Here is a 16397-nt window from a genome sequence, read left to right on the forward strand (position 1 = left end):
TTCATCAGAATCCTTTGCAGTTGTCATAGATCATTATTTAAAGTAACTGCCGATAGTATAAAATATTTGGGAATCTATCTGCCAAGGGAAAGTCAGAAACTATATGAGCAAAACTACAGAACACTTTCCACAAAAATAAAGCCAGATCTAACCAATTGGAAAAATATTAAGTGCTCTTGGATGGGTCGAGTGAATATAATAAAGATGACAATACTACCTAAACTAATCTATTTATTTAGAATTATACCAATCAGACTCCCAAAAAACTATTTTAATGACCTAGAAAATAAAATCAGATCTAACCAATCTAATCAATTATATTGATTGTAATCACTAAGCCTTTTCCAGAACTGGTTTTTTGACCTCAAAAAATACTATTCCTACAGCCATATGGTCTCCAGAGGGCTCCTTTGACATAGTTGAACTCCCAGGGAATAAACTGCCCACTGAAATTATATAAGCATCTCCATTGAAAGCATGGTTCTACTTTCCACCAATGAAGAAGACATTAGAGCAATAATTAGGAGTTACTTTGGCCAACTTTATGCCAATAAATTTGATAACCTAAGTGAAATAAATGACTTCAAAAATATAGGCTACCCAGATTAACAGAGGAGAAAGTAAATTGCTTAAATAGTCCCATTTCAGAAAAAGAAATGGAACAAGCTATTAATCAACTCGCTAAAAAAAAAATCCCCAGGACCAGATGGATTTAAATGGGAATTCTACCAAACATTTAAAGAACAATTAACTCCAATGTTATATAAACTATTTGAAAAAATGGGGAATGAAGGAATCCTACCAAATTCCTTTTATGATACAGACATGGTACTGATACCTAAACCAGGTAGGTTGAAAACTGAGAAAGAAAAGTGTAGACCAATGAATATTGATGCAAAAATAAAATATTAGCAAAAAGATTATAGAAAATCATCCCCAGGATAATACATCATGACCAAGTAGGATTTATACCAGGAATGCAGGGCTGATTCAATATTAGGAAAACTATTAGCATAATTGACTATATCAATAACCAAATTAACAAAAACCATATCAATAGATGCAGAAAAGGCATTTGATAAAACCTAATATCCATTCATATTAAAAATACTTGAAAGTATAGGAATAAATGGGCTTTTCTTTAAAAAAAAAAAAAAAGTAGCATCTATTTAAGCATCATGTGTAATGGGGATAAACTGGAATCATCCCCAGTAAGATCAGGAGTGAAACAAGGTTGCCCACTATCACTATTACTATTCAATATTGTATTAGAAATTCTAGCTTCGGCAGTAAGAGTTGAGAAAAAGATTAAAGGAATTAGAGTAGGTAATGAGGAAACCAAATTATAACTCTTTGCAGATAATATGATGGTATACTTAGAGAACCCCAGAGATTCTACTAAAAAGCTATTAGAAATAATCCACACCTTTAGCAAAGTTGCAATATATAAACCCATATAAATGATCAGCATTCTTAATATATCAGTAACCAAAATCCAACAGTTAGAGATACAAAGAGAAATTCCACTTAAAGTAACTGTTGATAGTATAAAATATTAGGGAATCTTATCTGCCAAGGGAAAGTCAGGAACTATATGAGTAAAATTACAAAACACTTTCCACAAAAATAAAGTCAGATCTAACCAATTGGAAAAATATTAAGTGCTCTTGGATGGGCCAAGTGAATATAATAAACTGACAATACTACCTAAACTAATCTATTTATTTAGAACTATATCAATCAGACTCCCAAAAAACTATTTTAATGACTTAGAAAATTCATCTGGAAGAAGATGAAGAATTCTTCAAGAAGATCAAGACTTTTAAGGGAACTAATGGAAAAAAAAAAATCAAATGAAAGTGGCCTAGCTGTACCAGATCTAAAACTATATTATAAACCATTTGATATTGGCTAAGAAATAGACTAGTTGATCAGTGGAATAGATTAGGTTCAGAGGACAAAATAGTCAATCACGTCAATAATCTAATGTTAGACAAACCCAAAGACCCCAGCTTTTGGGATAAGAATTGATAAAAACTGCTGGGAAAATTGGAAACTAGTATGGCAGAAACTAGGCATTGATTCATACTTAACACCATATACCAAGATAAGGTCAAAATGGGTCCTTGATCTAGGCATAAAGAATGAGAATATAAATAAATTAGAAGAACATAGGATAATTTACCTCTCAGACCTGTGGAGGAGGAAGGAATTTGTGACCAAAGCTAGAGATCCTTATTTATCACAAAATAGAAAACTTTGATTATATCAAATTGAAAAGTTATTGTACAAACAAAACTAATGCAGACAAGATTAGAAGGGAAGCAATAAACTGGGAAAACTTTTACAATCAAAGGTTCTGATAAAGGCCTCATTTCCAAAATATAGAGAGAAATAAAGCCATTCTCCAATTGATAAATGGTCAAAGTTTATGAACACAAAATTTTCGGATAAAGAAATAGAAACTATTTTCAACCATATGAAAAGATGCTCCAAGTCATTATCAGAAAAATGTAAATTAAGACAACTGAGATACCACTACACACCTGTCAAGTTGGCTAGAATGACAGGAAAAGATAATGCTGAATTTTGGGAGGGGATGTGGGAAAACTGGGACACTGATGCATTGTTGGTGGAATTGTGAATGAATCCAATCATTCTGGAGAGCAATTTGGAACTATGCTTTAAAAGTTATCAAACTGTGTGTACCTCTTGATCCAGCAGTGTTACTACTAGGCTTATATCCCAAAGAGATCTTAAAGAAGGGAAAGGGACATGTATGTGTAAGAATGTTTGTGGCAGCTCTTTTTGTAGTGGCCAGAAACTGGAAATTGAATGGATGCCCATCAATTGGAGAATGGTTGGGTAAATTATGGTATATGAATGTTATGGAATATTATTGTTCTGTAAGAAATGACCAGCAGAATGATTTCAGAAAGGCCTGGAAAGACTTACATGAACTGATGCTGAGTGAAGTGAACAGGCCAAGAGATCATTATATACTTCAACAATAATACTATATGATGATCAACTCTGATGGACATGGCTCTCTTCAACAATGAAATGAACCAAATCAGTTCCATTTGTTCAATAATGAAGAGAACCAGCTACACCCAGGAAAAAAAAAACTGTAGGAAATGAGTGTGAACAGCAACATAGCATCTCTACTCCCTCTGCTTTTGTCCACTTGCATTTTTTGATTTCCTTCTCAGGTTATTTTTACCTTGTATCTTAGTCCGATTTTTCATGTACAGCAAAATAACTATGAATATGTAAACATATATTGTATTTAACATATACTTTAACATGTTTAACATAAATGGGTCTACCTGCCATCTAGGGGAGGGGATGGGGGGAAGGAAGGGAAAAGTTGGAACAGAAGATTTTTTACACGGATTAATGCTGAAAATTTATCCATGCATATATTTTGTAAATAAAAATTATTTTTAAAAAAGCATGGTTCTAGCTTCCTACCACATCCACACAATCTTGACCGTATGTAGATTTCCATATGTAAGAAAGGGGAGGCACATGCATTCTGTTCTATTATTTAATATCAAACTTTTGGCCAAGGTTTTGGGGAATTGGGAAACTTTTTTTTTTTATATATGCATTATCTGAAATGGTTCCTCTAACTTATTCCTTTGTCTCTGTTACCTCTATGCTTTAAAATATTTTAGGAGTAGGAAAAAAATTCTTTTTCTTGAAGAAAATAAATTAGTACTCCATTCTCTGTCCCAAAGAATAGTTTTTGTCTGATTGTTGTTATTAGAATAACAGGATTAGTAGGACTAATAAAAGGAGAGCTATTGTAGCTTTCCTGTTAGAGCACTTCCCCATAGGAGAATTGGTTATGTGACTTAAAGAAAATATTGTCCCATTGGCCATGTGGTCTCTACAGGATTCTTTCGACCAATCCACAGCAGTTATAAAAGCATCTCCATTAAAAGCATGGCTTTATAAAGGCTTTTAGATCTTTCTGGAATGGGTTTCCTAGTGTACGATCTGATAATGAAGAAAGCTGGAGAAAGAGCCCTACCTGCTGTGAGGACCTCAGAAGTGGAGATGGGGAAAGGGTAGGCAGGGAACAGACAAACTGAGAAAAATGGAAATTGATCGTCCTGCCCCAAGAAGTGTTTTATATTTCATAGTTAGAACACTAGAGATGTTGATCTGCCAGTCTGCAGGAAAAAAAGATATGCAGGTTGTTTCCTTTTCAGAGTGACAGATCCTCAGATGTTCTTGGCTATTGTTTTCTAAACCTCTCTAGCAGTCTTCAAAGTCTTCCTTCTTCTCTTCCTTCCATAATGTTTTTACTGTTTTCTCTTTGCCTTTAAATAGCCTAGTAGTGCTAACCACATACCTTATCTTGCCTTTCCTCATACAGGAGAGGCCTGAATCCTCCTCACCGAGTCAAGTCCATCTCCATGACAACCTTTACTGAGCCTGAAGTGATATTCCTCCAGTCTCGTGGAAATGAGGTGAGGTGACACAGATAAAATATATTAGGCCTTAGAGGCCTGAAGCTTGCTACAAAGGATTTCTGTGTTTCTGAAGTTAGTATATGTATTTTTTCTTTTTGTTAAAATTTTCTTGTCTATTTTTGGGAGGAAGGACAAAATTTTTTTATTCTGAATTTAAACATACACAAAATAATATTTCCATTCACATAGTTCAATATACAAAAGTGATTTTATATGAAATTAAACTCTATTTTAGACTACTTGTGTAAAAAACAACAAAATTTGCATGTTACCTGCTTTCAGACTACTTTATCTGTTTCCTTTAGAATTTCTTCTTTTCTGTATATTTAAAAAAATAAATGGCCCTTATTTTTTTTGGTATCAATATTGCTGTTCCTTCTGGAATTCCTTCTTACCTGTTTTCCTCTTACCCCTAAATTAACTGAAAGAAAGATGAAAAAAAAAAAAGTAACAAATAAGCATAGTTAAGCAAAACAAATCCACATAGTGGTCATGTCCAAAATCTGTTTTTGAATCTCATGTCCATCTTGGGAGATAGGTAAAGATGCTTCATGATAGATCCTCCGGAGATAGTCATTAGTTTGATCAGAATTCTTACGTCTTTCAAAGTTTTTTTCTTTAAAATATTATCTTTTATAAATTCTCCTGATTCAGTATACTTCACTCAGTGTAACAGTTTGTGCTTAACCAGTATTCTCTATCATTTTTTGTAATTTTTAATAGTGGATTCTAATAGGCAGGTAGATGGCAGAGTGGCTAGAAGGTAGGTCCTTGAGTCAAGAAGACTCATCTTGCATGAATTCAGATCTTGTCTCAAAAACTATTTAGTCTTATGTGACCTTAGCAAGATACTTGATCCTTTTTGTTCTATTTTCTTTATCTGGAGAAGAAAACAGCAAATAATTACAGAATCTTTGTCAAGAAAACCCCAAATGGGAGTCATGAAGAGTTGGACATGACTGGGAAAAGACTGAACAACAGCAGTTTTCTAATACATTCTTATACCATAATTTGTTTAGGATGCCCCAATTGTCTAAGAGGCAATTTAAAGTGTATTCTTTTAGTTTCTATGGTTTTTTTCCTTGTAATCTTTTAGCATCTAAAAGTTTGTGATAATTTCCTCTTTAGTTCCTCCTTCTTAATCCTCATCTCTTCCTATTCTGTGTAGTTTCATGTATTCTTACATCAGATTCATCTATGTGTTCAGCACAATACTATTCTGTCTCATTTATATAGTATTTGTTCATTTATTCCTCATTTTCTGGGCCTTCCTTATTTTTTGAAATCTCCAAAAGAGCTTAATATTTTTGTACATCTACTTAATCATTTATTAAATGCCTACTATGTGTTCAGCACTCTTAATCTTCCCTGCTTCTAATACTCTCCTCTCATTCACCCTCTCTTTCCCTTCTGTTTTCCTGTTGAGTGAACAGTAATTCTAGACTCAACTCTGTGGAGGTGGGAGTAGGGGTGGGGATGGAGGTATGTGTTTCCTTCTTTTGAAGAGTTCAGTTAATAGTTTGGTTCCAGTGTCAGCTGCCCCCTTTCTCCTCAATCCTCTCATGTATATAGATATTTATTTGTATACCCTGATTTTGTGAGATAATTTTATTTAATCTTCCTTTCCTTTTCCCAGTCCCCCAAGGTAGTTCTCTTTTCTTTCTATTTTTTCCCTCAGATCAGTAATATAGACTACAACCATTCCTAGACCATGTCTATTTTAATTCTTTGGATTTGGGATGAGAGTTTACATATATTATCTCCCCATTTTTTATCATCATTTAATATTGTTCATTCATGTCTTCCTTTTTATCTTGCTCTTTAGTTTTGTATTTAAACTTCAGAATTTCCCAGTATTCTGATCTTTTCATCAGAAATACTTGGAAGTGCTCTATTTAATTAAAAGTATTTTTCCTTCTATAATATTATACTCAGTTTGGATACTGGGGGGAGGGGAAAGAAGAGGGAACAGGGTGAATTATTCATGACTATAAGCCTGTCTAAATCATGGACCCATTTTGATCTTATCTTAGTATGTGGTATTAAATGTGGGTCCATCAATTTCTTCATCAAGATTCAATCTGTATTTTTTAGATCTATTGGAGGAGTTTGCAGATGAGAATTCATCACATTTCTCCCTACCACTCTGATGTCTTGGCTTTGCCCAGATTTGCAATAAGCTTTGATACTTGTATTTTCCTCAGGGATTTTGAAGCAGGGCCATGCTTCACCCCCTTTTCAGGGTATATTGTGTGTGTCTAGGTAAATTAGAGGTACAGGCATGAGAAAGTAGATAAATCAGATCCTTTGTAGAGAAACTCAAATTGTTTTTTCATGTAGATTAAGTATAGAAGGAAGGCTGTTTTTAAATATTGGGCAAAAATCTTAACAAGGTGTGACTTTTACTTTTTTGAGTGTAGTACCGATGAGGTGGGAGAATTGAGGATAAGAGATCCCCTCTGGTTGATGTCGCAGATCCCTCATGAAAAAATTTGCAAACCCGAAATCTGTGTAGCAAAAGGGGATTTATTTACACTAAGAAGACAACTTTCTTAATGGGCAAGGTCCTGTCAGGACTATTGCAAAGATGAGTTTGCAAGAGGCCTAATCTGTGGATGAATCTGAGAGACTGATTTTCAATTCAGTTCAAAATTGAATGAGATTACTTATGTTGGGAGTTTCCCTTATGAACAGAACAGTGTGCCTCTTCCAGAGGAGGGTTTGAGATCCCTAATCACTCTTTCCCCACAGATTAAAGGGGAAGCAATTTCAAGACACCCCACCAAAGGTTAAAGAGGACACAATTTACATCAGTACAAATTCAAATTATTAAAGCTAATTCATTGCCAGAAGAAATAAGAAAAAGGGGAAATAGAGGCAGCTAGATGGTGCAGTGGATAGAGCACCAGCCCTGAAGTCAGGAGGACCTGAGTTCAAATTTGGTCTGAAACACTTAATATTTCCTAGCTGTGTGACCCTGGGCCAGTCATTTAACCTCGATTGGCTCAGCAAAAAGAAAGAAAGAAAGAAAAGGAGAAGTATTTTAAAATATATATAGAAGACAGCAGAAGAAGTTCTGAAGAGGACTGAGACAAGAGGATAGTGCTGAGATTGCTGGATTAAATTTAATATGTACTTTTCAAAGAAAAAAAATTGTAAATAATATACTTGGTGTCATATACAGATTTTCTTATTCTTTATATATGAAATTTTAGTGTTTATACTTGATGTTTGAGAAATTCATAATAAAAAATAAATAAAATGATTTCATCATGCATAAACCTGAACTCTGAAAATGAATATTATTCCAAGGAGGCCGCATATGGTACAGTGGAAGTTATATATCAGGTTTGGAGTACAAGGACCAAGTTTGTCTCTTGTTTCTGTTACTGATATAAAAAGCTCTAATTCTCAAATGAACAGTAAGAATTCAAAATGTTATTTTTAAGCTTAAGAGATTCTTTGTCCTAACTCTGAAAGACCTTGCTGATAACAAGAATGTGAAATAGTTCCAGGAAGTTAAGACAGCTATCCTTTGTTTGAGGTTCCTTTTCTTTGAAGATGCTTTCTTCTTGGCCCTTCTGCAATCCATAAATTGTCTTAATTGATAACATTTTGTTCCCTTTTGGTGTAAGGTATAAAATCTTTGTGAAACTTACTCTTTGGGCAAAATTATCTACATTTAAATTTTAACTTCTCTTTTGTAATTGTAGAATTTAAAAAGTTCATCTTGAGAATAATTGGCTTATTGGAATTGTTTTTCTAACATCTTAACATCTAAATAACTAAACTTCTCTTGGCCTCAGTTTGCTCACCTATTACATGAAAGGATTGGATTAAATGGCCTCTTTTAGAGATAGCTGTAATTTTGTCTTGATACAAGGAACTTTAGCTAATCCACCTACCCCAGACTGAAGGTAATAGGTATTACTAATTTATTATTGTGTGACATGAAATTTCTGGCCTTTTTTTTTTTTTTTTTTGACAATCAGGTCCTGATCAAAACCTGACCATCACTCACAAGTGCACAACCCTGTGATTAGGTCAGAACTCTATTAATCTGGGAAATTGAGTAAAGGTATGACTAAACTGTATTAAAAACTCACCCCCTAAAGGAAATTTTCAAATAAGTATTGACTCATAAATTCTCCTATATCTTCTAGATTTAAGGTTCTTCTAGATTATGCTGCTAGGGGCAGCTAGGTGGCAAAGTGGATAGAGCACCAGCCCTGAATTCAGGAGGACCCGAGTTCAAATATGGTCTCAGACACTTAACACTTCCTAGCTGTGTGACCCTGGGCAAGTCACTTAACCCCAGCCTCAGGGAAAAAAAAAAAAAAGAAAAAGGAAAAGATTATGCTGCTGCATAATTCAGAAGAGATTGAAGCAAAGCTGAAATGTTTTTGTATAGACTTTGTGTCTCCTATTGTGCCTAGAGCAGTGTCCTGTACATATTCTTAATAAATATTTGTTGAATTCACCTTCTTTTACAAGTAAATTCCTCCTCCTTACTCAAGTAAGCCAAAAGGTTTGTAGAATTCTAGTTAGTAAGAGTAAATAAGAGGAACTTTAGATCATGAGGACAAGGGCCTCTCTCTATTAAAGGCTTCATTATGCTGATAAATGTTTAATAGTTCTGGTGGGGGAAGATAAAGAGGGACACTTTCATGATAGTTTTGAGTTTAATCTGTGTATTAATATCTTTTCCATACTTTCTTAAGTCTAGACAGTCAGCAAAACAATAAATCAAGTCCTGCATCTCCTAATTTCTAAGGTATAAATGCTCACTGAAATGAATGAAAATTTTTCAGCTTGCTTCTGGTTGGAGGTATGTGTTTTTTAGTTCTAAGCTATTTTCTTCACCTATTCTTATCTCTGTTATTATACCACAGGTTTGCAGGAAGATCTGGCTGGGTCTTTTTGATTCACAAACCTCCTTAGTGCCAGACTCCAGGGACCCTCAAAAGGTGAAGGAGTTTCTTCAGGAGAAATATGAGAAGAAGCGATGGTAATCATGGAGGAGGGAGAAAATAGTTACCTAGATATGTGTGGAATATATTCTTCCTCTCTTTCCAGAAATGAATTTGGAGCTCCTCAACCACAGCTAAGTCCTGTTATAATTCTACAGGATCAGCATGATAATATTTCTTGTCCTTAGTCATTTATCACATACAGTTGATATTCCTCAAGTTTAATGGAGGAAGTGGATTAGTTAGAATTATGGGAGCATGTAGGCAGCAATGTGTATTTATTCATACCAAATTGCTATCTTTTGTAGGGAGAGAGAAATTAGAGGCAAGTATTTTGCCAAGTAAAATCTGGAACTTCATTATGTTAATACTTTTTTAATGATATTAAATTTAACAGTATTTACTTTATCCCTTATAAATCATTAGGGGATATACTGACAATTATTATTTTCTCAAAGAAGAACAGTTTTTTCATATTGTAATAGAAGTTCTGTTCTCTTCAAGTTTTTTTTTTTCTTTTCAGTTTTGATTCCTAGTTGGAGGATAAATGGGAGAATGCAGATTAATTTGAATAGGGATAGTATTTTAGATGTTCCAAGGGACTTGACCTTCTGAACAGTGCTTAACCAAATACTGATTTCATGATTTCTGTGAACAAGAAGGTAAAATTACATCTTGATTTTTACTAACCTCTTATTGAAGTTAGCCTTTCCTTTAATTATGAATGTAGGCAATAAACATTATTTTGAGAAGGGTAGCACAAAATATATACACAGAGGCAAGAGAGGATAATTAGAGATAGGAAAGATAAAAGCAGGAGTGACAAATGGAGATGCAGAATTGGATGCTTAGGAATGATGATGTGACTGATATATGTGGGAAAGAGGCCTTAAAATTAGAAGGGGAGATAAGTCCATACAAGAAAAAGTTGGGCAATCTCCATGTCGGCGAATATAGAAGTATTTCTCTCAGAATTCAGGTGATTCATTTTAGAGTAGGAGCTTGCTGAGAACCCAGGTGATTAACCCAGGTATTAGAATGAAGAGGGTGCTCATTATCATTATTGTACTTATGTAGATTCCTTGTCACTCAAATAATTTTTGTAGCAGTTGTATGACCACTGTCAGAAATATTCTAGGTCAGCATTGTCGAGCTCAAATAAAAGGCCACTAATCTCTTCCTAAGGATCCTGACAGACTGCATGTTAACTTAGTTTTGAGACATGTTATTTTTATTGTATTTTTTAAAATTGTGTTAAATATTTCCCTATTACATTTAAATGTGCCTCACTTAAAGCTTCACATCTACAGGCTGCATGTTTTGACATCGCTGTTGTAAAGGGCATCCTTGCATTGATTAAGATGTTGGACTAGAAAATATCTAAATTCTTTTCCAACTCTGAAAACACCATGATTTACTTCAGATACTGCAATGTCTGCTTTCCTAGGAGTTGAAGGATCACATAAACTGGGGATACCATAAGGTGTTACTCCTTCTTATTCTACTTAGACTGTTTGTTCCTTGAAGGTATGTCCCCCCAGACCAAGTCAAGGGGCCATCCCACACCAAAAGCAGCACCTCTACTCCCACCCAGGATTCTACTCCAGATGTAAAGCCCCTGAGGACTCTTCTTGGGGACCCTGTGCCCTCTGTTGCCATCTCCAGCACTAACCAGGTAGGTATCAGATATAAAAAATTAATTTGTAGATAGCATCTAAGTAGGGTGGAGGAAAGTCAAAGCAGACCTAGTGATTTTACATTTGGAGGGAGCCATAGAAGGGCACTTAAATTGTTACTTCTTTAGCAACTTGAGAAAGATAGGAATATGATTGATTAAAAACTGTTTGGAACTGATTATTGTGTTATTTGCTGACAATCTTTCACTGAGACTATTGCCTTTCCTATATGAACTCCAAAACCTAAGATACTTTGAATTTAGAAACTGGAATGTAAAGGAAACCATCTTGTCTTGCTCCCTGGAATTTTTTCAGCACAGAGACTCCATGATTTCCAGTGCACCTCTGTTTTACAATAGTATAAAATTAGAGGAAGTCCTGGGAATTTTTCAGGATTCTTACCTCCCTAATTACAATAATTCATTTCTCCCTAGTCTGTCCCTCAGGCTCGACTCTCCCAACATCCATGCTACCAACCACCCTCCCTCCCTTCAGTCAAGAAAGCTAGCACTGACCTTCTGGCTGATATTGGTGGAGACCCTTTTGCTGCTCCCCAACCGGCATCGAATTTTGCTGTCTTTGGGGGTAAGTTGGGTCCAAATTTTAAAAAACAAACTTTCATGTACTCAAAACACATCAGGTCTAATAGAAGCCATTCTTTTGGGATAAATTGCCTTTTGTTTGATCTTCGGAATTGAATTTACAAATTAATATGGAAATCTGTTTAAAATTATTATACAGGTATAACCTATATCAGATTGCTTGTTGTCTTGGGGAGAAGGAAGGTAAGGAAGGGAGAGAAAAAATTGGAATTTAAAATCTTACAAAAATGAATGTTAAAAACTATCTATGTGTAATTGGAAGAGTAAAATACTATTGAGGGAAAAAAAAGTCATAACATTGGGAGCTAGTTGAGGTACTAAATAATTTGGGGGGAGGCACAAAATAAGAGGAGGAGGAATCCTAGAGCTTCCTCTTAAACTTTTGAAAATAATATTTAAATAAATAAATAAAATATATATTAAAGAAAACCACATTTTAAAAAATAAATTTGATGAAATGGAAAAAGAAAACAAATCCTTGAGAAATAGCATTGGTGAAATGGAAAGAGATCAATTTCTTTTTTTCTTTTTTTTTTTTTTTTTCCCCCTGAGGTTGGGGTTAAGTGACTTGCCCAGGGTCACACAGCTAGGAAATGTTAAGTGTCTGAGACCAGATTTGAATTCAGGTCCTCCTGAATTCAGGGCTGGTGCTCTATCCACTGCGCCACCTAGCTGCCCCTGAAAGAGATCAATTTCTTAAAAAACAGAATTGATGAAATGGGAAAAAAAATGTCCAATGAACAAAACAACTCCTTTAGATGTTCATTTGGCCAAATGGAAAAGGAGGCAAAATAGTCACCCACATCCTGGTTATTCACCTGATCTTGGTGTCTATGTCTGTTTTTCTCTTTGTCTCTTTCTCCTTCACAAGCCAGACTTTTGAGAGAAAACTTTCTACACTCATTACATCATCTCCTTCCACACATTCCTCAACTTGCAGTTACACTTTTCATTCTATAATACAACACATACTCTCCAAGGTCTTTAGTGATCATTTTACTGTTAAATCCAATGACATTTTCTAGGTCCTCATATTCAGCACTATTGATCATCCTCTTCTATTTTTCTCTTATCTTTGAGTTTTCGTAATACTTCTTAAAATCATAGTTTCTTTCTACCTGACAAGCCATTCATTTTTTTTTTCCAGTTTAATCATATTCTGCCTGCTTATGTGTAGGTATAACTCATGGCTTTGGTCTGGATCCCTCTTTCCTCCCTCCTTTTCTCTTGGTGATCTCTTTAGCTTCCATGGCTTCTCAACTATAATCTCTGTGCAAATGATTTCCAAATCAACCCATTCATTCCTCATTTCTCTTCAGAGTGCCTATCTTTTCTCTATGGGCTTATCTGATATATCTACCTGGATATCTCAAGTTCAACATATTTTACACAGAATCATTCATTATCTTTCTCTTATACACATCCTTCCTCTCAAGGGAAACACCATTCTTCTAGTTGCTCAAATTTGCAACCTTGAAGTTACCTTCAATTCTCTCATACCTCCCTGATTAGTGACCAATCATACCAATTCTTTTTGTTCAGTATATCTTTCATCAGTTCCTTTCTCTCAACTCATAATACAGCCAACTTAATTCATGCATTCATCACATCTTGCTTGAACAGTAGTTTCCTAATGGATCTTTCTCCTTCAAGATTTTTTCCTTTCTAATGTGCCTTCCATGCAGTTACCAAAATTGATATAATTATAATATAAAATAATTGTTGTAAAGTACAGGGATAAACATGACACTTCTCTGCACAGGAAGCTCATTGTTTCCCCATTGCCTTAGGATAAACTACAAATTTTGTTTGACATTTAAATTCTTCCAATCTGCCTGTCTTTCTAGGCTTTTTATACTTTATTCCCCCACATGCTCTCTGTGCTCCAAACTGCCTTATTTGATCCTCACTGTATTCATTTGTCACTTCCATACCTTTGCAAAGACTTTATGTCCCCCATATTTAGGATGTGCTTTCTTCTCACCTCCATCTCTTTGAATCCCTAGCTCCCTCCAAAGCTTAAACTCAGGTGCCACTTCCTACAAGATTTTTCCTAACTTCCATAGTTGTATAAGAATCCCCTCCTCCTTTACTGTTTCTTTTTATAGCCTACATTTCTGAAACATTGTATTCCCCACTAGATTATAAATATCTTGAGAGAAATAATACTGCAGGGATTCTTGAACCTGCTTTGTGTCCTAAAACCCTAAAGACTATAGAATTCTTCTAGGAATATGTTTTTAAGTACATTATTAAAAAGACATTAGTTATACTAAAATACAGTTTTAAGTTCTCAGACTTCATTTAGTAAAAGTGTGTTGATTGACTTAAAGATTAATCTAATGGACAGACAATAATCTAAAGCATTGTGTGTGGCATCACACTTTAGGAAAAATACTTAAAGGAGAGAGGAATTCGAAAAGATTGCAATATCATATAGAGGATAGTTAGCAGAGAAAGGAGATAACTTAGGGGAAATAATAGCACTTTTTAAGGATTTGAAAAGCCTTTATGATAGCAGAAAAACTGTATTCAAATCTCATCCTAATGACAATTCCTTGAGTGACTACGGGCAAATTATTTAACCTCTCAGTGCTTTGATTTCCTTGTACCTATCTTACAGAATTATTGTGAGATTCAAGTGAAACAATTTATATAAAGTGCTTTGCAAATCTTAAAGTAACATAAAAAAGGAAAAACAAACTATTGTATGAATGAAAGTAACCAAAACTTAACCAATATCAGTATTAAATTTGAGCTCCATTAAATGCCTTACCATAAAAATTCATAATAGAAAATAGTTAACTACTGGAAGATATAGAGAGTAATACAATAATGGTAAGATTTCTGTTTTTACTCTGTTTCACACAAATCTAAAAGAAAGATAAATAAAATGGAAAATAAAGAATTGAACAGATTGTTGGCGAATCTAGAGCTGAAACACAATTCCAAATGAGACTGCTTAAGAATATAAGTATTTTTTTAACACTACCTGAAACTTGTATAGAAATAGAAAACAAATGTCAAAGACAGAATTAGTAAACACATCTAGCAATCAGTTCAGAGTATAAACAAAAACCATACACACAAATGGAAACTTAATAGTGAATTCCTAAATAATGAGTGGGTCAAAGAACAAATAGGAACAACAATTATTTGGCAGGAAGGAAAGGAGGATGAGAGATAATAAAACAAAGTACCAAAATTCTTAGATGGAGTTAAAGCAGTCTCAGGAAAAGCATGTCTACAGACATATATTTGCAAAATAGAAAAAGGTGAGATTAATGAAGTAAATATGCTTTTTTTTAAGCCAGCAAATTAGCAAACTTAAAATAAGCACAAAAGAGGAGATATTAAAAATTAAAGGAGAAATAGATAAAATTGGAAACCAAAAAACTATAGAAAAGACCAATAAAACTAAAAGTTTGTTCTTTGAAAAAACTAATGAAATCGGTAAATTTTTAGCCAATCTGATTAAAAAGAAAACAAATCAGCACATAGTAAATTGATATTACAACAAAACCAAGAGAAATAAAAAGGTATGATCACTATTATGTACAGGTAGTTATATTGTAACAAAATGAAATACAAAAGAAATAGAGGAATACCTACAAAAATATTTAAAAATATAAAAGATCCAACACAACACCAAATATTAATCTTAGAAAAAGAAATGGTAGCAGTAAAGGAACTACTATAGGAAAAAATTCGTTATCCTGTTTAATTCACAGGAGAATTCTATTAAACTTGCACTTAGTACCTACTATACAAATTCTCAAAAACAGGGAAAGAAAACATTGTACCAGAGAAGAAGTCCTAGCACTTAAACTAATACATGCAGGGAAAGATAAAACACAATAGAACTATAGACTTATAACTTTAGTGAATATTGATTCAAAAAATTTAAATAAAATCCTGTTAAGATGATATAAATTCATCAAAGAAATTATTATCAGGTGTATTAGAATAATTCAACATTAGTTAGAAAAGCAACATTATTTATATTTTTAAAATGCAGAACTAGAAGCAGTGAGTAAAAGTTTCAGGGAGGTAGGTGTATATGCCATAAAAGGGAAGACTTAATAGTTAAAATTTGGCCAGAAATGTAATAGGAAGAAGTAGGTTCCCTTTGTTGGGGGGGAGGGGGAAGACTAGACTGGTCTTAGTCTAGATTGTAATTTCCAGACATTTCTAGTTTAGAGAAAGATGTCCAACCTGACATAGGCTCCACCCCCATGCCCTTAGACAGCTTTCTTTTGCACATGCTCTTGGATACATACCCCAGTATGATGAAATAATATGAGAATCTTGAAAAGAAAAATCTCAGCATGTTAAAATGCAGTTTAGCAATTAATATTCTGCAGCAGTAGTCACTTATCTTTGAAACTACTCAATTCTTAACTTGGCCCCTCTTGTTATCAGTATCATGATCTTTTCTGAATCCATTGTTCTAAGTAGAAAAGAGGGTACTTTCCTGACATTTTTATAGGCCAATTACAGGGTTGAGGACAGCAAGGATTTAAAGTTTTTTTTCAAGGTTGGGTTCCTACTCTTAAAATCTTAAGTTGTTTTTTGTTTTTGATCTAGCCTACCCTAAGAAGAGATCTAGAGTTCTTAAATTAGAAAAAGAAATAAATTTATTTTTATATATACATATTCCTAAAA

The 16397-nt window shown here is 34.0% G+C and overlaps 1 protein-coding gene across 5 annotated transcripts in view; it reads left to right on the forward strand.

The window, feature by feature from the left end:
- Nucleotides 1-16397, forward strand: part of AGFG2 (ArfGAP with FG repeats 2) — a 46414-nt gene that overhangs the window by 12587 nt on the left and 17430 nt on the right. For all 5 annotated transcript variants that reach the window (XM_074311640.1, XM_074311642.1, XM_074311638.1 and 2 more), the window contains exons 2-5: nucleotides 4388-4481; nucleotides 9377-9492; nucleotides 10982-11129; nucleotides 11565-11715. In XM_074311640.1, coding sequence (XP_074167741.1) covers nucleotides 4388-4481; nucleotides 9377-9492; nucleotides 10982-11129; nucleotides 11565-11715 — 509 coding nt within the window. The remainder of the gene's footprint in view (nucleotides 1-4387; nucleotides 4482-9376; nucleotides 9493-10981; nucleotides 11130-11564; nucleotides 11716-16397) is intronic.

The sequence above is a fragment of the Sminthopsis crassicaudata genome, chromosome 4, assembly GCF_048593235.1.
Source record: "Sminthopsis crassicaudata isolate SCR6 chromosome 4, ASM4859323v1, whole genome shotgun sequence".
Lineage (NCBI taxonomy): Eukaryota > Metazoa > Chordata > Mammalia > Dasyuromorphia > Dasyuridae > Sminthopsis > Sminthopsis crassicaudata.